General features: G+C 41.6%; 1 protein-coding gene across 1 annotated transcript; it reads right to left on the bottom strand.

Annotated features, from left to right (window-relative positions):
* Positions 1 to 6,001: 6,001 nt before the first annotated feature.
* On the bottom strand, positions 6,002 to 17,226 carry Ramac (RNA guanine-7 methyltransferase activating subunit). The gene is made up of 3 exons (XM_004658225.2): positions 17,156 to 17,226; positions 7,272 to 7,458; positions 6,002 to 6,516 (listed from the first exon to the last, which is right to left on the bottom strand). The coding sequence occupies exons 2-3, from the start codon at positions 7,439 to 7,441 to the stop codon at positions 6,330 to 6,332; spliced, it is 357 nt and encodes a 118-aa protein (XP_004658282.2). The 5' UTR covers positions 7,442 to 7,458; positions 17,156 to 17,226; the 3' UTR covers positions 6,002 to 6,329.
* Positions 17,227 to 24,478: the final 7,252 nt, after the last annotated feature.

Raw genomic sequence — 24,478 nt, 5'->3', positions numbered from 1 at the left:
TGTCATCAGATAGCATCTGAGGCCTATGGGGGAGATTTCCCCTGCTTTGCTATAACCCACCTCCTTGATGATCAGCCAACCTGTTTGAAAGTGCCTTGATTTATGACTTTCTTTTGTACTATAACTATAAAACCTTTATGAAATTGTTACCATGTGGGAATATGGAATTTGAGATAACCTAAATCTGTGTTCCCAGGCCACCATGGTCACTCATTTGGCTCCAGAATAAACTATCTCCTATCCCCTTTGAGGTGAGAGCTGTGTCTTTTGCGTTGCCATTACCAACATAAATGCTTTCACAAGTATAATTCCAGTTAACAAACCCAATGTTGATACAAACTACCACCATGCCCAGCCTCCAAAAGTATTTTTTTAATGAAAAAGAAAAAAGATTCCTAGCTGGGCAAAGTGGCACACACCTTAATCCCAGCACTCGGGAGACAGAGGTAGAAGGATTGCTGTGAGTTCAAGGCCACCCTGAGACTACACAGTGAATTCCAGGTCAGCCTGGGCTAGTGTGAGACCCTGTCTGGGGGGGGGGGGGGTGGGAAGGTTTCATGATAAACAATAGTAATTAAAAGTCAATGACCCACAGAAGAGTGAAAGTTCAAGGTCTGCACAGGCTACAGAATGAGTTCAAATTTAGTCTAGGCAATTTAGTGACTCTGTTTCAAAAAGTGAAAACAGGATTAGAGATATAGCTCAGTTACAGAACACTTACTTGCCTCGCATGTCCAACCAATCCCCAATAATACCCCCCCCAAAAGTCAATAGTACAAGGTATAAATTTCCATACGCAGACAAATCTATATTTGTATTCTGTAATTTGGATCTTAGATGTCCCTTAAAAGCCCATGTGTGAAAGGTTTGGTCCCAGCCTATAGTGCCATTGAGAGGTGACAGCATCTTTTAAAGGAAGGTAGGTCACCTGGGCAGCACACCTCAAAAAGGGATAATTGGACCCAGAACTGGCCTCTTCTGCCATGTACCAGGGCTTCCAGCCACTGCAAATGCACTCCAGATGTGTGCGCCCCCTTGTGCATCTGGCTAACGTGGGTCCTGGGGAATGAGCCTCAAACCGGGGTCCTTAGGCTTCATAGGCAAGTGCTTTTAGCTATCTTTCCAGCCCTGCCTGAGGTATTTTTGACTAGGCTTGCAACTTGAGTCCCCAGCAGGCCAGGTGTCACTGTGGGTAGATCTGGTAGTCTGGCCGTAAGGTGTGTGCGGAGCGGAGGGAGCTCGGACAGTCCGTTTGCTGGCTGTTGGGTAGTGTCTCTCTACTTGGATCTATGGAAGTGCGCCAGCTTCTTCTGCCACTGATGGTGTTTTCTCTGGATTCTGTAAACCTGAAACCCTGTCTTTCCTCCCATAAGCTGCTTCTGGTCAGATGTTTGTCCAGCAACGCAAAAGTATCTGTTTCATTACTTTGAATTATACCATAAAGTCCTATATTTTCCTTCATGCAGATAAAATTCAAAAGTAAAACATCCTTGTCTATTGGACACTTTAAGGAATGCCAGAATGTGTTCAGTAATTGAATGGCATGTTGTAGTTTTAGTGCCAATAGCCAAACAGTAAGGGCTACTAATTTTAGCTCAAATTTCACACTCTTTCTTCCACATTTGTAAAGTGCTTTACTTCCTGGATACAATTTGCTCTCCTTTTGCAATTTATATGAGGAAAAAGCCACAAATGCTTAGCACTCAATGTCTCCTGCCCTCTCTCATCTGGTTCTGAAGTCAGCATTTCACTCAGGAGCCCAGACCAGCCTGGAATTTGTGATCCTCATGGCCCAGCCTCCTGACTACTGGGATTTCAGGCAACAACCACCAGGCCCAGCTCATCTACTGTGTTACTCTGTTTTCAATCAACACCCTACATCACAATTTACCAAATAGTTCCTTTTTGCTGATCCCACAGATTTTAAAATGAATCTTATTTGTGTGTAGGGGGCATGCGAAGGCTTCCTGCTGCAGCAAATAAATGCCACACACTTCCACCAAAAGCATCAGGCTTTCAGAGTGGGTAGAGTACCCTTAGACACAGTTCCCCTGCGGTACCCCACACAGACTCACTGAGGCCTTCATGACCCCACAGTGAATACCATAACCTCAGTGAGGGCTCCGGGGAAATGGGAGCAGGGATGACGGGATAAGAGTATAACCTGTTGTATGTAATTAAAAAAAAAGTGTCGGCCTTTGTTGCAGTCGGTTCGCATTGCTGGTAGAAATCACCCAACCAAGAGCAGCTTCTGGGAAAAAGAGGTTTATATTGGCTTACAGGCTCGAGGGGAAGCTCCACGATGGCAGGGGAAAACGATGGCATGAGCAGAGGGTGGACATCACCCCCTGGCCAATATTAAGGTGGACCACAGTAACAGGAAAGTGTGCCAAACACTGGCATGGGGAAACTGGCTATAAAGCTCAAAAGCCCGCCCCCAACAATAGACTCCCTCCAGGAGGCATTAATTCCCAAATATCCATCAGCTGGGGAGCTAGCATTCACAACACCTAAATTTATGGGGGAAACCTGAATCAAACCACCACAGCCTTCCAAGGCTCAGGTTCCATTGCGAACGAGGAATTTAAGAGCCAATGGAAGGGTAGGACTGCTTACAACGTGCTCCTCCAGACACAAAATGGCCTGGATATCCATGACCTCACAGTGCCTGACACTCCCTACACAAGACCATCATAATAGGAAAAAAGATCATGACATCAAAATAAAAGAGACTGATTGAGAGGGGGAGGGGATATGAAGGAGAATGGAGTTTAAAAGGGGAAAGTGAGGGGAGGGAAGGCATTATCATAGGATACTGTTTACAATCATGGAAGTTGTTAATAATTTTTTTTAAATATTTTTTGGTTCATTATTTATTTATTTATTTGAGAGCGACAGACATAGAGAGAAAGACAGAGGGAGAGAGAGAGCCACTGCAAACGAACTCCAGACGTGTGCGCCCCCTTGTGCATCTGGCTAATATGGGACCTGGGGAACCGAGCCTCGAACCGGGGTCCTTAGGCTTCACAGGCAAGCGCTTAACCACTAAGCCATCTCTCCAGCCCAAAAAATAATTTTTTAAAAAGTGTCAGGCTTTTACACAGGCAGCTAGGGAACTGAATCCAGGCTGACAGGCTTTGCAAGCACCCTTAATTACTGGCCATCTTTCCAGCCTTTCAACAGTATTTTGCCCCTAAAGGTTTATTGGTCACAATTCTAGTCTATCCTCTTTCTTTGGTCATTTATAACATAGAGCTGATAATCTGAGTTTAAGTGATGTTTTTCAAGGTCATATGTCTTTTAAAGCCAGAACTGGAAACCAGGGCTCCTTATGCCCATGCTGTTTTTAATGTAGAACATTTGAAATTAATTCTATTTAATTTTTTTTGTTTGTATTTCAAGGTAGGGTCTAGCTCTAGCCCAGGCTGACCTGGAATTCACTATGCAGTCTCAGGGTGGCTTTGAACTCATGGTGATCCTCCTACCTCTGCCTCCCCAGTGCTGGGATTAAAGGCGTGCACCACCATGCCTGGGTATTTTGTCTTTTTAAATTACTTAATATGGGTTGATTTTGTAAGGTTATATTAATTTCCAAATATGTGCCTTTGCTACTTCCCTGTGTAAAAATCCAATAGTGCTGCCACTTCCTTTCACATAGATCATTGTTGCAAATAATTTTAGTGGTTAATCAAATTTTATAAATGATTTATCCAACTTCACTCCTAAGTTTTGGCAGTTAGCTCATTTATATGGTAAGATGAGCTATTTGGGGTTTTATTATTCTGTTCTTCATATGTATTAATTAAGTTTAAGGGTACTATTCTAATAGTGCAAGTTTCAACACAGGTCAAAGGAATTAAAAGTTAGCTTCCTATGTTTCCCTTTTTTCTTAGCTCCCTATTCTGCCCTTGAGGTTGCCTTTCCCAGGTTCTCTCTGATCCAGATCTCTCTCTTCCCTGCATCCCCCTTCTTGAAGAGCCATTCTCACTGGTAATTGTTATTGGGAAGGATGTAATCAGTTAGTTATTCACACTGAGATTTACACACAAAATTTTAACTTAAGATAGTAAAGCTTTTCCCTGTATCTCTCTCTGTGAGCAAGCAACAATGAAGTCACATAAAGATAGATCTTAGAGTTTAAGGTGTTTCCCTACAAAGCCAAAGGACCCATATCAGCTAGATGCACAAGGTGGCACATGCATTTAGAGTTCATTTACAGTGGCTGTATGCCCTGGTGCGCCTATTCTCTCTCTATCCCTTTCTCTCTCAAATAAATAATTTTTTTAAAACTTTTAAAATATCTTTGTAAAAAAAAAAGGTAGGTCTGGATATTATACTATGTGACCTGGACTGTACCTCAGACCTTTGAGAGTGGAGGTCACTGATACGGTACTGGCACTAGCCAACTGGCATGAGCTGACTGGCTCTAGAGCATGATCCTGTGTTGTCAGTTCGACACCAGCTACAGCCATAAATTCAAGAAGGAAAGCTGCAGTAAGGAATGTTTCTCAGAAGCAAATACTATTGTTTGCCAACAGTGTTTAAGCATTTTATGTTAAATACACCTAAGTATTGATTGGCCTTACATGAAAAAAATGAGCAGTCTTAACCAGCAGTGTACCCTGAAAGCCTCCCAAATGGCCAGCTATACAAGATGTGACTAGTGTAATAGTACATGTCTGTTATGGAGTAACCAACTGCTCTCTAATTAAGACTCTAGGCCTCTTCCGTTGGATGGGTGTCATTCCTAATACTGAAAACCTGATCAAAAGCCTATGGCCAAAAGGTCATTAAGACCTAGTGGGGAAGCTACTACTGCTATTTGACTAAATGAATATATTGTACCCACCAAACTACCCTCTAAATAAATATATGCCTATGCCCATGTAGTGCATCCTCACTTTTGGTTATGGAAGTTTCTCTTCAAATGATGACGACTGGGGAGACTCAAAACTTGTCAAAATGCTCAGAAATGATAGTGTTCAGCATTGAGACATCTGTCACACCTCCCAAAGGTCAAGGACCATAGCAGAGGTCACGGAAGAATGTAAGAACCAAAGGATGGGGAGGCATGCTTTGGAACAGTCTTCCAGACACAAGCTGGCTGATATATTTAGGATCTCACACACAGTAGCTATTCTTACCTGCACAAGACCTGCATAATATTGCGTTCATCAACATGTTATTGATATGGGGGGGGAAGGACATCAAAAAGAAAAGGGACTTATTGGAAAGAAGAGAGGTTCAGTGGAGGGGGGGTTTACAGGAGGGATGTACAAAGGAGGGGATTACGTACATTTTTAATAGTTGTAAAATTAATTTTTAAAAATGTCTAAAATCAAAAATATTTCATTTTTATTTATTTAAGAGAGAAACAGGCAGAGAGAGAATGGGCACATCGTGGCATCCAGCCACTGCAAAAGAACTCCAGACACATGTGTCACTTTGTGCATCTGGCTTACATGGGTCATAGGGATTCAAACCTGGGTCCTTTGACTTTGCAAGCAAGCACCTTAACTGCTAAGCCATCTCCAGCCCAAGAAAACATTTTTAAAGAGTCACAATGCAGCATAAGTACTATAACCTTTTGTATAGCATGTCAATTTCTTTCCTGCTCTGTTTAAATTTATACAAAAGGAACTGTGGCCTTAATCCCACCTTCCACCAGAACAAGATACTAAACTGAAAATCAGCCTTTTCATCATTTTACACATTAATTTCTGATTTTGTTCTACAGAGACCAAATTAACTGTGAGACCAAATTAACTATGAGTCTGTCTGACTCATGCCTATACAGTAAGTAATCATAGTGTCATAGTCACATAACAAAAGTAAAAAGAAATATGGCTGTTTTAGCTTTTAACTGCTGCTGTTACATAATAAGACACCATAAGTAAACACAGCCATGTGTCCATGGACTGACTGTTCTAACTTCTGTAGAACTTTAGAAATAAGCACATCTGAGTATGTGGTTATTTATCTTATAAAGTAAAAGCAAGGGTTTTCTACTTTAAGGTTTTTATTTATGTGTTAAAGACAGAACTTCTAGAGGCCAAACAAGGAAAATACACCAACTTTAAAGCACTACTAAGTCATGAAACAAAGAAGTACATAAAGTAGAAGTCCAAACAATACAGTGCACCTTTTAGTTGGGTGGAGGATAGGGGAGATTTATTCCCAGAAACAATCACATCTCTTCAGTAAGATTTTTTTTTAATTTCAAGTTCTAAAAATTAACCAGTCTCAAAAATATGATGAAAGCTATGATCACAGATGACACACAAGCTTTGAGCATGTTTATAACAAAGTAGTTAGAACCTGCTGACATTTCAGTAGTAACCATATGGAGGCCGCTGGTTGTGACCATATTGTCCATACTGTTGTGGATAGTAAGGTTCTTGTCTATGCTGTGGGTAACTATTACCCCAAGATCTTCCATGCCACTGATTCGATCGGTTGTCACTTGGCCATCCCCGTCTGTTATCCCTACCTCTAAACTGCCTGTTGTCTTGCAACCTATAAAAATGAAACAGAAGGTTTTAAATTTATTTAAACTTAAATAATAGCACATGAGAAATCTATCCAGTTCATCAATTTCTCAATGTAATATACAGTAAATGAAAGTGAAAAATATTTTTCTCTATGGCATGCTATTGCACCAGGTAGTCAAAAGTTCCCTATGATTTAAATCATCCTTCCAGTATCATGCCAGATATCCTTTACAGAGAAAGAGGCAAATAATAATAAATTCACATCATGAGAGCTATGTATCATACTGAAATCTATTCAACTGTACAAAATTAGTATGGCAGTTTAGTTTTTAATTACTTTGAGTTATTGCACAGAATTTCCATTTCATTCTATGAAGCTTTCTAAAGGAAAATCAAGTTCTTTATGAAACCAAGCACAAAGACTCTGGTTTTAAAAGTATATTTGCAAAGAAAATATTAGACTGCAAAAGAACATGTATTTTCTATTTGTTCTGAGATAGGGTCTGACTATATAGCCCAGGCTAACCTCAAAGTCACCATATTCTTGCTTCACCCTCCCAAGCACTGAGATTATGGCATGTGCCACCATGCCTGACTTAAAAGAATTTATCAAAGCAAGTATTTATTGGTATTTACTATGTGCCAGGCACTGTTACAAGGCAGTAAGTACATCATACTGAAAACGATGGTTGCTACTTTCACTGGCTTTATAGGAAAGCAGAGGAAAGCTGTCCTCTTCCAGATCACCACCTGCATCTAGCCTCCTACAGTAATACTTACCAGTGGCCTCTATTTCTCTGGTTCCCACCAGCTCGGCTATTCCATTCCTCAACGATTGGAGGAGATTCAGGAGGGCGTTTCAAGTACTCCTGGTACTCCTTGTCATCTTCTGTGAATCTACTTGCAAACATCTCTTCAAAGTTTGGAACAGCTTCAGAAGTATCACTCATCTTGAAATTCTGTACAACTTTAAAGACACCTCAGTTAGAAGTTTTTAAAATTAACACACTTCTCAGATTATGAAAAACCAAGAAGTGAACAGTTTTTGACAGGGTGTTTACAAATAGTCCCTGTGTGTTTTTAACCTAAGTTTACACCCTCAGTTTATTTCTTGACTACACTGGGCTAGCTAGACTGTACTACTAAGGTAGCATGACTCTGACCCACAAAGAGTTCTCATTCTAGTAGAAGAGACAGATGTCAAGAAATGAGGCTGAAGAGGTAAGCAATTGTGGGAAATTTTCCATTTAATGGAAAATTCCCTCCCTCCCTCCTTCCCTTCCCTCCCCTCCCCTCCCTCCCTCCCTTCCTTCCCTCCCTCCCTCCCTCCCTTCCTTCCTTCCCTCCCTCTCTCCCTTTACTCCCTCCCTCCCTCCCTTTCTTCCTTCCTTCCTTTCTTCTTCCTGGCAGGCAGCGAGGAGTTATAGGAGGCTAAAAAAGGGAAGTCTCAAGATCCAATTTACTGCCATGTGTACTGGAACATTCCTGTAATCCCAGTGCTTAGGGGCAGAGGCAGGAGGAGCACTGTAAATTCAAGGACAGCCTAGGCCATATAGTAAGATACTGTCTCAACCAACACAAAAGACCCAATTTACTTTAGAAGGATTGCCTTAAAATATATACATATATAAATATAAAATATAAATATATAAAAAAAATAATATGAGAGAGAGGCAGAGGGAAAGAGTGAGTGAAAATGGGCATGCCAGGGCCTCAAGCCACTGCAAACGAACTCTAGATGTATGCACCCCCTTGTGCATCTGGCTTACGTGGGTCCTGGAGAGTCAAACTGTGATCCTTTGGCTTTGCAGGCAAAAGGCCTTAGTAGCTAAGCCATCTCTTTAGCCCCCTATTTTAGAAAGATTGCTTTTATAACTAAGTATAAAATAAAATTAGTGAGATTAAGCTAATAACAGATAACTGCAATAATCTGAAGGATTTTATTTATTTATTCCATTATTATTTTAATCTGAAAGGGAAGAGGAGGACAAGAAGGAGGTAGTAGTGGCAGCAAGGTGGGCACAGCACTACACCTGGAGTCCCGTCTACTGTGGCAGCTGAGGCAAAAAGCCACCTTGGGCAACATATCAAAACAGAAGGGCATTTATATGCACAGCTATTAATGTTTAGGGTAACTATTTTATATAAAGGTATCCAATATAATCTTACTCCAGATCATATGAGAAATAAAAACTACGACTACTGTTAACAAATAAGATACTATCTAACACTATAAAAATTGCAATCTCTATCAGCTGATTTCCATGCAAATTCATTTAAAAGCAGATTTCTTGGAGCCTGGAGCTCAGTTGGTAAAGCGTTTGCTACACTAGCACGAAGATGGGAGTCAGATCCCTAGAACCTATGTAAAAGCCAGACATGACAGCATATGTCTGTAATCCCAGCCCTGGAGAAGCAGAGACAGATCTCTGGACCTTGCTGGCTAGCTAATATAGTCAGACAAAGGAGTCCCAGGTTCAGTGAGATAACTGAGGTTGTCCTCTGGCCTTCACATGCATGATCAGACCCACAGGCACAATATTAACACATACATATGCAAAATATAACAGTAGTTCTAAACCATATTTTCAGACTGCCCTCTCCATATAGGAAACAATTGGCTTAAATTGCACAAGGTCTAATCCTTAGGAAAACCAAGGTACAAAGAGCTCAGTCAGGAAAGTGCCTGCTTCTCAAGTATGCAGACCTAAGTTCAAACCCCAGAACCCACATAAAAATGTTGGGTGTGGTGGTCTGAATCTGTAATCCAGCACTGGGGAGGTAGAGAGGCAGATGATGGGTCTGCTGACCAGCCACATGAGCCTAATTGGTGAGTTCCAGGCCAGTGAGAATCCGAGTCTCATAGGAGGTGGACAGGTTCCTGAAGTTACCAAAGATTGTCCTGTGGCCTCCACATGCATCCCTTGCATTATTGCATTTCCATCCCCTAGTTTTCCTAACCCAAACTCCATGTTTTTGCTTAAACCTAGAAAGAAAGGTGGACCATGCCTGTAGTATACACTAGGAGGCTGAGGAAGGAGGATCAATCCAGTGTAGGAGTATAAGACCAGCTTGGGACACAGAAGTAGATACTGTCTCAAAAGTAAACAAAGGGGATGGGCACGAGAGATGGCTTAGTGATTTCAGGCACCTGCCTGTAAAGCCAAAGGACCCAGGTTTGATTCCCTAGTACCCATGTAAAGCCAGATGTACCAGATGGCACTTTGTCTAGAGTTCATTTGCAGTGGCCAAAGGCTATGCCATATCCATTCTCTCTCTCTCTCTCTGCTTCTATCTCCATCTCAAATAAATAAAAAATTTTAAGTGAACAAAAGGGATGGGCTGGAGATGGCTTAGTGGTTAAGGTGCTTGTCTGTGAAGCCTAAGGATTCATGTCCCATTCCCCAGAACCAACATAAGCCACATGCACAAGGTGGTGCATGTGTCTGGAGTTCATTTTCAGTGGCTGGAGGCCCTGGCATGGCATGTTTTCTCTCTTTTGCCTTCTCTCTTTCATAAGTAGATAAAAATGAATTTTTAAAAAGTCAACACAAGGGACCTGGAGAGATGGATCAGGGGGTAAATGTGCTTGTTATAAAGCTTGCCCAGCTGGGACTCTAGTCGCCAGTACCCATGTGAAGCCAGAAGCACAAAATGATGCCTGAGCCTGGAGTTCCTTTGCAGTGTCAGGAGGCTCTGGGCTGCGCCCATACTCACTCTCTTCTGACTGCCTCTTTCTCTCTCCCCCTCAAATAATAAATAATTTTTTTTTAATTTTAAAAATCGCCGAGCGTGGTGGCGCACGCCTTTAATCCCAGCACTTGGGAGGCAGAGGTAGGAGGATTGCTGTGAGTTCAAGGCCACCCTGAGACTCCATAGTGAATTCCAGGTCAGCCTGGGCTAGAGTGAGACCCTACCTCGAAAAACCCAAAAAAAAAAAAAAAAAAAAAAAATCAACTCCCCTCATCAGTAGAATGGATGAAGGAGAGGACAGAATATCTAAACTAGAAGACCAGGTGGCAGATCTAATACAGTCCAACAAAGAGAAAGACAAACTTATAGAAAAGTATGAGTGGGAATTTCAAGATATTTGGGACACTATGAAAACATCAAATATAAGAATTCAGAGCAAAGAAGAATAATAATTCCACTCCAAAGGCATAGTAGGCGTCTTCAACAAAATCATAGAAGAAAACTTCCCCCAAATTGGGAAAGAGGTGCCAATGCAGATACAGGAAGCCTTTAGAACCCCAGCCAGACAAACCTGGAAAGAACCTCTCCTCGCCATATTATAATCAAACTTCCAAACACACACACCAAAGAAAAAATATTGAAAGCAGTTAGAAAAATCAAGTTACCTACAAAGGCAAGCCCATCAGGATTACAGCAGATTATTCAACACAAACTTTAAAAGCCAGAAGGGCTTGGAGTGATATATTCCAAGTTCTGAAAGATAACAACTGTCAACCAAGGTTACTTTATCCTGCAAAGTTATCCATTCAAATAGATGGAGAAATAAGGACATTCCATGACAAAAGCAGGTTAAAGGAGTATTTGAAGACAAAACCAGCTCTACAGAAAATGCTTCATAGGATCCTCCATGCTGAAGAAAAGGAAAAGCACTCATATAAGGAACCTGGAAAAAACAAGCAATACTCAAATACTAGTTAACACAAGAAAGCAAAGGTAGAACCGGAACCACAAAAAAAAAAAAAAGGCAAACATAAATACACACCTTTCAATAATATCTCTCAATATCAACGGCCTCAATGCCCGAACCAAAAGACATAGGTTTGCAGACTGGGTTAAAAAGTAGGATCCTTGCCAGGCATGGTGGTGCACGCCTTTAATCCCAGCACTCGGGAGGCAGAGGTAGGAGGATCGCCGAGAGTTCGAGGCCACCCTGAGACTACATAGTGAATTCCAAGTCAGCCTGGGCCAGAGTGAGACCCTACCTCGAAAAACCAAAAAAAAAAAAAGCAGGATCCTACAATTTGTTGTCTCCAAGAAACTCACCTTTCTACAAAGGATAAACATTATCTTAGGGTAAAAGGTTGGAAAATGGTGTTTCAAGCAAATGGGCCTAGAAAACAAGCAGGGGTTGCTATCCTAATATCTGACAAGGTAGATTTCAGTCCAACGTTGGTCAAGAAAAATAAGGAAGGTCAGTTTATATTGACTAAGGGCACACTCCAACAGGAGGACATTACAATCCTAAACATATATGCACCTAACATGGGGGCTCCCAAATTCATCAAATAAACACAATTAGAACTAAGGTCACAGATAACATCAAACACAGTGGTGGTGGGTGACTTTAACAACCCACCCTCATCAATTGACAGGTCATCCCCGGAAAAAATAAACAGAGGCATCTGGACTAAATGAGGTCATAGAAGGAATGGACCTAACAGATATATACAGGACATTTCATCCAAATGGTGCAGAACATACATTCTTTTCAGCAGCACATGGAACATTCTCTAAAATAGACCATATATTAGGACACAAAGCAAATCTTAACAAATTCAGGAAAATTGAAATAATTCCTTGCATTCTATCTGACCACAATGGAATTAAACTACAAATCAGTAGCAAGAAAGGCTATAGAGCATACACAAAATCATGGAAACTAAACAATACACTACTAAATGATGAATGGGTCAATGAGAAATCAAGAAGGAAATCAAAAAATTTATAGAGTCAAATGATAATGAGAACACAACATACCAAAATCTCTGGGACACAATGAAGGCAGTTCTAAGAGGTAAATTTATAGCCTTAAGTGCCTATATTAAGAAATTAGAAAGGTCAAAAATAAACGACCTAATGCTTCACCTTAAAGCCTTGGAAAAAGAAGAACAAGGCAAACCAAAAATCAGTAGACGGGAAGAAACAATAAAGATTAGGGCAGAAATTAATGAAATAGAAACAAAAAAAAAAATCCAAAGGATTAATGAAACAAAGAGTTGGTTCTTTGAAAGGATAAACAAGATTGATAAACCCTTAGCAAATCTGACCAAAAGAAAGAGAGAAGAAACACAAATTAATAAAATCAGAGATGAAAAAGGTAACATTACAACAGATTCCAGAGAAATTCAAAAAATCATAGGGACTTACTATAAAAGCATATACTCCACAAAGTATGAAAATCTGAAAGAAATGGATGATTTCCTTGATTTATATGACCTACCTAAATTAAACCAAAATGAGATTAATCACTTAAATAGACCTATAACAAACATGGAGATCCGAACAGTTATCAATAATCTCCCAACAAAAATAAGCCCAGGCCTGGATGGATTCACTGCTGAATTTTACCAGACCTTCAAGGAAGAGCTAACACCATTGCTTCTTAAGCTTTTCCAGGAAATAGAAAAAGAAGAAATTCTACCAAACTCCTTCTATGAGGCCAGCATCACCTTGATACCAAAACCAGGCAAAGATAGAAAAAAAGAGAAAGTTACACACCAATCTCCCTCATGAAAATAGATGCAAATATTCTCAACAAAATATTGGCAAACAGAATATAAGAGTATATCAAAAAGATAATTCACCCTGACCAAGTAGGCTTTATCCCAGAGATGCAGGGATGGTTCAATATATGCAAATTTATAAATGTAATACATTATATAAATGGGTTGAAGGACAAAAATCTCATGGTCATCTCATTAGACGCAGAGAAAGCATTTGACAAAATCCAACACCCCTTCATGATAAAAGTCCTACAGAGACTGGGAATAGAAGGAACATATCTCAATATAATAAAAGCTATTTATGACAAGCCTACAGCCAACATATTACTAAATGGGGAAAAACTGGAAGCTTTTCCACTAAAATCAGGAACAAGACAAGGGTGTCCACTGTCCCCACTTTTATTTAATATAGTTTTGGAAGTCTTAGCCATAGCAATAAGGCAAGAGACACACATAAGGGGGATACAAATTGGAAAGGAAGAGATCAAGTTATCATTATTTGCAGATGACATGATTCTATACATAAAGGACCCTAAAGACTCTACTAGCAAACTGTTAGAGCTGATCAAAACCTACAGCCATGTAGCAGGATACAAAATAAATACACAGAAATCAGTAGCCTTCATATATGCTAACAACAAACACACAGAGGCTGAAATCAGAGAATCACTCCCATTCACAATTGCATCAAAAATATAATGTACCTTGGGCTGGAGAGATGGCTTAGCAAGCGCTTGCCTGTGAAGCCTAAGGACCCCGGTTAGAGGCTTAATTCCCCAGGACCCACGTTAGCCAGATGCACAAGGGGGCGCATGCGTCTGGAGTTCGTCTGCAGTGGCTGGAAGCCCTGGTGCGCCCATTCTCTTTCTCTTTCTCTCCCCCGCCATCTCTCTCTTTGTGTGTGTGTGTCTTTTTCTCTCTGTCACGCTCAAATAAATAGATGAAAATGAACAAAAAAATTTAAAAAAAAATTAAAGTACCTTGGAATAAACCTAACCAAGGAAGTAAAGAATCTCTACAATGAGAACTTTAAAACACTCAAGCAAGAAATTGCAGAAGACACTAGAAAGTGGAGAAACATCCCTTTTTCCTGGATTGGAAAAATCAATATTGTGAAAATGGCAATGTTACCAAAAGCACTACACATTTAATGCAATCCCTACCAAAATTCCAAAGGCATTCTTCATGAAAGTAGAAAAAACAATCAAAAAATTCATTTGGAATCACAAAAAATCTAGAATATCTAAAATAATACTGAGCAACAAAAGTTAAGGCTTTATCACCATACCTGATTTTAACGATTTTAACCTGTACTACAGAGCCATAGTAACAAAAACAGCATGGTACTGGCAGGTCAGTGGAACAGAATAGAGGACCCAGATGTAAGTCCAGGTAGCTATAGCCACCTGATATTCAATAAAAGTGCCAAAAATACTCACTGGAGAAAAGACAGCCTCTTCAGCAAATGGTGTTGGGAAAACTGGATATTTATCTGTAGAAGGATGAAAATAGATTCTTCTCTCTCTCCATGCACAAGAATTAAGTCCAAATGGATTACAGACCTTAACATCAGACCAGTAACTCTAAAACTGCTAGAGAAAAAAGTAGGGGAAACCCTTCAACATATTGGTCTTGGCAAAGACTTTCTGAATACAAACCCAATTGCTCAGGCAATAAAACCACAGATTGATCACTGGGACCTCATGAAATTACAAAGATTTTGCACTGCAAAGGACACAGTGAAAAAAGCAAAGAGGCAACCTACAGCAAGGGAAAAAAATCTTTGCCAGCTATATATCTGATAGAGGATTAATAACTAGGATATACAAAGAACTCAAAAGTTAAATAATAAGGAATCAAACAAGCCAATCAAAAAATGGGCTATGGAGCTAAATAGAGCATTCTCAAAGGAAAAAATACAAATGGCATATAAGCATCTAAAAAAATGTTCTACGTCACTAGTCATCAGGGAAATGCAGATTAAAACTACATTGAGATTCCATCTCACTCCTGTCAGATTGGCCACCATCATGAAAACAAATGACCATAAATGTTGGCGAGGATGTGGAAAAAGAGGAACCCTTCTACATTGTTGGTGGGAATGCAATCTGGTCCAGCCATTGTGGAAATCAGTGTGGAGGTTCCTAAAACAACTAAAGGTTCATCTACCATATGACCCAGCTATAGCACTCCTAGGCATATATCCAAAGGGCTCATTTCATTTCCTCAGAAGTATGTGCTCAACCATGTTTATTGCCGCTCAATTTATAATAGCTGGGAAATGGAACCAGCCTAGATGTCCCTCAACAGATGAGTGGATAATGAAGATGTGGCACATTTATACAATGGAGTTCTACTCAGCGGTAAAGAAAAATGAAGTTATGAAATTTGCAGAAAAATGGATGGACCTGGAAAGGATTATACTAAGTGAGGTAACCCAGGCCCAGAAAGCCAAGTGCCACATGTTCTCCCTCATATGTGGATCCTAGCTACAGATGATTGGGCTTCTGCGTGAGAAGGAAAATACTTACTAGCAGAGGCCAGTAAGTTAAAAGGGAAGAGAAAGGAAGGGAGGAGGGTACTTAATAGGTTGGTATTGTATATATGTAAATACAATGACTGAGATGGGGAGGTAATATGATGGAGAATGGAATTTCAAAGGGCAAAGTGTGGAGGGTGAGGGAGGGTTATTACCACGGGATTTTTTTTTTTTAATTTTTATTTATTTATTTGAGAGCGACAGACACAGAGAGAAGGACAGAGAGAGGGAGAGAGAGAGAGAATGGGCGCGCCAGGGCTTCCAGCCTCTGCAGACGAACTCCAGACGCGTGCGCCCCCTTGTGCATCTGGCTAACGTGGGACCTGGGGAACCGAGCCTCGAACCGGGGTCCTTAGGCTTCACAGGCAAGCGCTTAACCGCTAAGCCATCTCTCCAGCCCAACCACGGGATTTTTTTTTATAATCATGGAAAATGTTAATAAAAATTAAAAAGATAAATAAAATAAAATCAACTCCCCTAAAACCTATTTTATGACTTGAGGCATGATAAACATCACGCTGAAAAATTGAAACCAAATCTTTTCCTTGCACCTGCAAACTGTTTCTCTTCCAGTACTAATTAAACTAATAAAACTTCTGACAGGATGATTTATTACACTATAGCAATACTCCTCAAAACATGCAAAATATTTCAACATTTATAGTGCTACCCTTATTGTAACAAAATAAAACCAGAAGTACTGTTTAAACACAGAAACAATATCTAGATCTACCTTCCTGGCTATTATTCTTGGTATGCCTTATAAATCATACTTTCAACGTGCCTCTAATTGGAAAACAAATACCCAATAATCAAACCCAAGAAATGAGAGTAAAATTAATTCGCCTAATTAAAATAGTGCCTAGGTTTCTGTATGATCCACAAGTCACTGAAAGGATTGCCCAGTTTTAATTTAATTGTTATTTATTTATTTGCAATGGAGGGGAGAGAGAGGGAGGGAGGGAGGGAGGAAGGGAGGATGAATGAATATGAATGGGTTGAAAGGGTCTCTTGCTACTGTTAAACTCCAGATGCATGTGCCACTTTGTGCATCTGGCTGTATATAGGTACCAGGGAATCTAACGCAGGCCAGCAGCAGTCTTTACAAGCAAGCACCTTTAACCGCTGAGCCATCTCTCGGCCAGCCTCAGCCAGTCCTAATTTAGATGGGCAGTAAATTCCCAAGGCAAAGAAAAAGCTACTACTCAACCGCTCCCCTCATCAAACACACAAAACAAATATTATCCTATTCACGAGAATAGAATTTACACCGAATTTTAATGAATGCAAGTTTTATTTACCCCCAAGGAGGCACCCATACTGTTTGATGTTGGGGCTGTTTAAATCTGAATGGTGATGGAGAAACTTGGAAGATGGGGGTGGGGGAAGGATGGGACTGGGAACGTACGGGCCTCAAGGCTACCGACGAGACACTCCAAAAGAAGAGCTCTGAGGACTTCCAAAGAGGAAACTAGCGCTTAGCTTGCACTGAAATCAGAAGCCCCAACACTTGGCCCGAGTCTTCAAAGCCGAGAGGCCAGCTCAATCTGCACCGCAACTATGCTACTCATTCACCACGAGGGCAGCCACAAAGAGCTCCGGCTGAAAACCGCGCTTGCCACCCCGTCTCCCGGTGCGGCCAGGCTTACCAGGGCTCCGCCGAGCCGCTGCTCCGCCGAGCCGGCGTGCGGGAAGAGGCCGAGCGCGGCGGCGGCGGCGCGTCCCCCCCACCGGGCAGACCGCAGCGCAGGCCGGAAGCACCTCCCGGGCCGCACGGCCCCGCTCGCCCGTTCCCCCCGCCGCCGCGACGGGCGACTCATCCGCCACGAACCGTGCACCCGACGCTCCCGAAGCTCAGCGACACGCCGCTCTCCAAGGTAACCGACAGCGTCCCGCAGGAAGCCCACAACTACACGACTTCCGCTTCCGGGTCGCAAAAGCCGCCGCTGCTCGTCAAGTCTCGCGACAGCTCGAGTTGGCTGCGGGTTTTTTGTTGCTGTTTCGTTTCTGCCACGCCCCTCCTTTCGAACTGTGGCGCGACTCCCGGGGCGCGGTGGCTCGTGCGCTGGGGCGTGGCGGCGTTGGGACGGCGCGGTCTTTCCGCCTCCAGCCTTCCTGCTGGGTGAAGGGAAGAAGACATCGCAGTCCTTTGACGTCCCCCGGGTGGGAGCCGGGAAGGGAAACCTGGAAGGACAGGATTCGCCGAGCCGTGCCCCACACCTCCCAGTCCTGGAGCAAGCCTCGGTAGTAGGTTTTGCAAAAACACGCCACTGAGCTGGAGAGATGGCTTAGCGGTTAAGGCGCTTGCCTGTGAAGCCTAAAGACCCAGGTTCGACTCTCCAGCACCCACGTAAGCCAGACGCACGTGGTGCTGCACGCGTCTGGAGTTCGTTTGCAGTGGTTTGAGAACCTGGCATGCCCATTCTTGTCTGCTTCTCTCTCTCTCTCAAACAAATAAAACACCACCTTCAGCGTCTGTTTCCAGCTACCTCCAAGTTTTGGTCCTTTCTCCTCTGATGTCTGCCAGTGCAGAAATGCAGTATCCCGAATTTAACATGGCCTTTTCCTTCCCAAATTGTTTCACAGACTGTGCATCCTTTTCCTTAATACAAGTTGAAAGGTTCAATATCTAAATTTCCTTGCTGCATTCAGTTATGAAGTTCTGTGGATTCTGCCCCTGCCATAATTTTGACATCAACCCACTGCTCCATACCCATTGCCTTCACCTAATCAAAGTTCTCATCACTCCCTGAACAGTACAAATACAGGATTTTCCTTTCTCCAAAAATCACTCCCCTACCTGCATATCTTATATATAGTTGCTATGAGGAGGGCTGGAGAAATGGTTCAGTAGTTAAGATGCTTGCCGTTAAAACCTAACGACCCGAGTTGGATTCCCCCCAGTACCCAGATAAAGCCAAACGCACTTAGTGCTGCATGCATTTGGGTTCATTTGCAGTGGCTAGAGGCCCTGGTGCATCTCCCCCGCCCCCACTCTCTCATTCAGCCTGAGACTACATAGTGAATTCCAGATCAGGCTGGGCTGAGGATGGCTTAGTGGTTAAGGCACTTGCCTGCAAAGCCAAAGGACCCAGATTCAATTCCCCAGCACAATATTCAGTAGGGACTTGTTGGGTGTAAACACCAAATTTATTTATTTTTATTTATTTATTTAACAGAGAAAGGTGGAGAGAGAGATCGAAAGAGAATGGGTGCACCAGGGCCTCCAGCCACTGCAAACGAACTCCACATACGTGCGCCCCCTTGTGCATCTGGCTAACATGAGTCCTGGGGAATCCAACCTGGTCCTTTGGCTCTGCAGACAAATACCTTAACAGCTAAACCATCCATCCAGCCCACCAAATTTATTAACCTGGATTGGAAACCCATTTTCACTCTTCCTTTTTCATTTTCCCTCTGTCCATGGTAAATATGAAGTATTTCATAAATTACTCATTACATTTCTCTAGATTGTCTATGTCCCTTCTGTTTGGAATTCTTATATCCTCACTCCTGCACACATGGCACACACATATCACCTTCATATGTTGAGTTCTATCCATTCTATAAAACTTTGTAAGGTGACATCTCCATCAAAATAATTTTTACTTCCATAATATTTTCTGAATGTATGTGCTGTTAACACTAACTTTGAGTTACAATTATATATGTACATATTTTACCCCTACTAGAGAGTACACAGACATTTAAAAAAGATTTTTTTAAATATGTTATTATTTGAGAGGGAGATAGAGAGGAAGAGAGACAGAGAGGGAGCATAAGCATGCTAGGGACTCCTAGCCACTGCAAATGAACTCCAGATGCATGTGCCACCTTGTGTAACTGGCTTTCCATGGGTACTGGGGAATTGAACCTGGGTCCTTTGGCTTTGCCAGCAAGCGTCTTAACCACTAAGCCATCTCTCCAACCTTAAACAGATGTTTGTTTAATTCACTTCTACATTTTGGAGTGTATCACAATGTGCTTCACATAAAGTAAGCATTCAGAAAGTATTTGTGGAATGAAGTATGATGGCACTATGAATGGTTCCTGCCATGCTTTACAAACAGTCTAACAAACGTTCATAGGATAGCATTGATGGAAAGAAATGCCAGTCTTGGTGTCAAGTACTAAGAGAGATATCACTATCAAGGTTGCAGTAATCGAATATCTCCTCTGAGTGGGTGATGGGAGAAAAAGATGGGTAGGAAGCAGTGACGATTCCAGTTCTTTGAGCATGGAAATTGGGACTGAAAAAAATATTCGGTTGTTTTATGCTAAAAAAAAAAAAATAGCTCAGAGCTCAGGAGATTGAAGAACTATACAGTGGACATTTTTTTTTCTCCTGAAGTAGAGTCTCACTCTAGTCTAGGCTGACCTGGAATTCACTATGTAGTCTCAGGGTGGCCTTGAACTCACAGTGATCTTCCTACCTCTGCCTCCCAAGTCTGGGATTAAAGGTGTGCGCCACCACACCTGGCCAGCAGTGGATATCTTTAAGAGGTTATTAGAAACACAGTACTAAAGCTCAGAAAGAGGATATGTCTAAATATGTAATTGTGTGAGAAATCCATGAAGAGCAACAGTTGAAATCATTGGTGTATATGATCTTTCTAAAGGAGAAAGTATAAGGAAGAGCAAAAGACCAAGGCCTAGGCCTTAGGAATTGTCCAAATATAGAAAGCAAGAATAGGATTTATGAAATTCGAAGAGGACCAATTTAACAGTTAAACAACAAAAAACAATGGTTCCTCAGGAGTCAAGGAGGATATTCAGAAGGAGGTTGTTATAGACAGGGTTAGTTTTGTTTCTCTGTGTCAGCGTCCCATCATTGTGACGAAATATCTGAGATAATAAGGGAAGTGGCTTATTTTAACTCGTGGTTTCAATCCATGATCTTGTGGCTGTATTACTTTTGGTAGGAAGCTGTGACAAAAAAAGACCTTTTATCCCATGGAAGCAGGAGAGTAAAGAGAGGGAGATTGGAAAGGGCCAGGGTCCCAACAGCATCTTTAAGGTCACCCCCACTAGGCTCCACCTTGTGAAGGTTCCACCATCTCCCAGTTGTGCCACAGTCTGGGTGTCAAGCCATTGACATAGAGCTTTGGGAGAACACTCCAAATCTGAACTATACCACCTTGTAACTAACATGACATTATTCATAAGTAATGAGCATTTGCTCAGAAAAGAATTTATTTCTGTTTTCTAATTCATATATGACCCATAGGAGCCCCTAGGCTCCTGGGAGTTCCTTGAAAAGCTCTATAGAGTCCAGCCATTTTTCAACTTTCAAATGAAGTTGTTTATGATTTTCTCGTATTGTGGTATCTTATCACTTACTGCGTATTATTCTGACATCAGAAAATAATCTGTTCAAAGACAAAATTTTCTAAATAACTGAGACAGACATTAAAATTCAAAAGCTTTCTAGGTGTGGTGGCACACGTCTTTAATCCCAGCACTTGGGAGGCAGAGGTAGGAAGATTGCCATGAGTTCAAGGCCACCCTGATAGTACATAGTGAATTCCAGGTCAGCCTGGGCTAGAGTAAGACCCTACCTTGAAAAACCAAAAATATAAAATTAAAATAAAAAACTTTTTAAGTGGGACTAATTTTATGGAAATTTAAAAACTAGTATTTTTCTATTATAACCAGAGTGCTTGGGCCATAATTTAGTTTTAGTTTGGCAACTAAAGGCCATTGTTTAGAGTGTCAGTTATTATATTTGGGCTTGCTGTTTGTATGAGAAGATTGCCTTTTGTTTTGTTGTTGCTTTTGTCAAGGTTGGGTCGTACTCTAGCCCAGGCTGACCTGGAACTCAATCTGTAGTTCCAGGCTGGCCTCAAACTCACAGAAATCTTGACACTGGGGAGCCGGAGGCAAGAGGATCAGAAGTTCAGGATCAGTATTGATTATGTAGTGAGCTTGAGGACAATCTGTCCTATATGAAACCCAGTCTCAAACAAAATGAAAATCAGGCCGGATGTGGTGGTGCACACCTTTAATCCCAGCACTTGAGAAGCAGAGGGAGAAGGATTGCTGTGAGTTCGAGGCCATCCTGAGACTACATAGTGAATTCCAGGTCAGCCTGGGCTAGAGTGAAACCCTACCTCAAAAAACAAAAAACAAAAAAAGAAAGGAAGAAGAAAGAAAGACAGGAAAAGAAAAGAAAAGAATCAGAAAGAATGGATCTAAGGAAATGGCTCGTTGAACAAAGTATTTGCCACACAACTACCGGAACCTGGGTTTGGATCTCCAGAGCCCATGTAATAGAAGGGAGCTGGAGACAGGAGAAATTCTCAGAGACTCACAGGCCAGCTAGACTAGTGAGTAGCAATAAGCATGGGAGACACTGTGTCAAAGAGCGTGTAAGGCCAGTGCTAATACCCAAGGTTCTCTGACGTCCATAATGCATGCCACTGCATGCTCACACCCACTTTCACACACATGGCCATGAACATACACACTATATACACACAAAATAAATAAATAGAACCCAAAGATAAAAATAAATCAAGTTGTTTCTCATAAATGAGAAATAGTAAATAAATGGCTGAGGTACCTTGTCAGCCCAATAGGTAGCATGTCAATCTCTGAAATAAATGACTGCTCATAAAATAGAGCAGTGACTACCAGAAATAATCTGTAACTTCTGTGAATAAGCTTTTTCCTTTGAGTATAAAACAAATACATTTACTAGCTGAAGACCATGTGTTTTTTTACTTATTTTTTTTTTCCCTGAGGTAGGTTCTCACTCTAGCTCAGGCTGACCTGGAATTCACTCTGTAGTCTCAAGGTGGCCTAGAACTTTTTGTGATTCTCCTACCTCTGCCTCCCGAGTGCTGGGATTAAAGGCATGCACCACGTGCCTGGCGACTTTGAGTTTTATAAATTGGTCTCTAGTTCTGGGTTCAGAGTTACTGAGGAGCATTAGAGATAGCTCAGAAATAAAGATTCAGTAGTGGTAACCCACTGTCCCACACCTCTGCAGAGAACACGCCAGGGAGAGGACCTCAGCCAGGTTGGGGTTCTCCCCCAAAGCTCATTATAATTTATTTGACTACTAAAACCTAAGTTATATATCAGATATCTTCTCTGAATACCCTATCTTATCAATTCTAATATGTTACCCATTGTAATGCAAGGTTACATCAAAATGTAAGTGCCAGTTTAAGCCAAAATACCACTTCATTTGGAAGGTATGTCACAATTTCAGAAACGTTAAAACGTGTGTGTGCTTACACACATCCATTTACAAACATATTCATGTATATGCATACATATGTTCAATATATTCAATAAGATACAGTGAATCCACTAGCCTGGAAGCAATTTTTTAAATAAATGCTATGAATCCTCTGAAAAGTTAATTTTGTCATAAAGAACAGAAAAGATGCCAGCCTGGAACTACGTAGTGAATTCCTGGTCAGCCTGGGCTATAATGAGACCCTACCTTGGAAGATAAGAGCGAGAGAGAGAGAGAAAGAGAAAGAGAAGAGACACACACATAGAGAATGGGCATGCCAGGGCCTCTAGCTGCTGCAAACAAACTCCAGATGCATGTGCCACTGTGCACCTGGCTTTAAGTGGGTACTGGGGAACTGAACCTGGGTCATTAAGCTTGAATTTCACACATCGTAGTATGTGAAGTTAGTAGACATATTTATTTAGAATATCAATTAAGAACTGATTTTAGCCAGGCATGGTAGCTCATGCCTATAATTTCAGCACTTGGGAGCCTGAGGGAGGAGGATTGCCCCAAGTTTCACATAGTGAGACTCTGTGTCAAAAAAAGGAAAAAAAGCTTCTTTTAAACCTGTGGGAAGCCATGCTGGCTTCGTCAGGCTTTGCCATGTCAGCTTGTTTACTGCTTTTGTATCCTAATTGTCTGCGCATGAGCACATGATGTTATTCTAATATGGTTGCTCACCCATCCCGATTGGGTGATGCAAAATCATCTGATGAGACTTAAGCCAATCAGACGACGCTATACAATCACATGACCATAAGTATATAAGCTTGGTGCTCTGTAAGGTCGGGGTCCTTCTCTCTTTCAGTTTGGAGCTCCCAATAAAGTGTGCTTGAGAAGAATCCTGTTGTTGTCGTTCTTCCTGCTGGCGGGAGGGGTGCAACATAAACCTACCTGTTTTAACTTTTGTTTATATTCTATATAAGTTAAGGAAAGCAATAATAACTTCTCATTCCAATCCAAAGAAAAACACGCCCCATTCTTAAAGACACAGCCGAAATTCTCTGGAATGAAAAAAGACCATCCACCTTGCAGAAGCGCACTCGGAGTAAAGAAAGCTTCTATTTAAATGGCTCACTAGAGATGCTCCACTTTCAGGCCCTCTTTTCTCTCTAAGCATGTCGCAATCCCATATGGTACCTGTCTTCTCTCCAGTCATGTGGTTCCACGTCCACTGTGAGAAAGGGAACCAACAAGCCACGACTGGCACATCCTAAAATTCAAATATCTTCCACAAATCTGTTATAAAAATTTGGCACAACCATGCACGCCTTCGCACTGTCATGACCCCTGGGATGCCAAACCAGACATGGGTTTAGTTCATAGCCAGCAGCTGTGAACCCTCCCACTGCAGCTGCGGTCACAATATGTCCATTGCCGATGCCGGTATCTACCACGGATCCTCTTCTGCATGGCAAAACGTTTACATTTTCAATCTATTAAGATGTTGTAGGTACAATAGCAAACATTTTATAGAGGGCTGGTGTGGTATATGGTGTAGCCATGAGAGAGCCACCAATAATTCTATAAATAGTAATTCTAAGCCGGGGTAGTGGCTCACACCTTTAATTCCAGCCCTTGGGAGTCAGAGGTAGGAGGATCACCATGAGTTTGAGGCCACCTTGAGACTACAGAGTGAATTCCAGGTCATCCTGGGCTAGAGTAAGACCCTACCTTGAAAAAACCAATAATAATAATGATGATAATCGCACTATAAAAATAA

This window comes from Jaculus jaculus, chromosome 3, assembly GCF_020740685.1.
Source record: "Jaculus jaculus isolate mJacJac1 chromosome 3, mJacJac1.mat.Y.cur, whole genome shotgun sequence".
NCBI lineage: Eukaryota > Metazoa > Chordata > Mammalia > Rodentia > Dipodidae > Jaculus > Jaculus jaculus.
Note: the sequence above shows the minus strand (reverse complement) of the source record. Positions and strands in the feature narration are given on the sequence as shown.

Excerpts from the sequence above, each read along its gene's own strand:
- Ramac (XM_004658225.2), bottom strand. The coding sequence starts at position 7,441 with ATGAGTGATACTTCTGAAGCTGTTCCAAACTTTGAAGAGATGTTTGCA. Across the intron at positions 6,517-7,271 it reads CAGAGAAATAGAGGCCACTG|GTTGCAAGACAACAGGCAGT; the intron begins GTAAGTATTACT and ends TCATTTTTATAG.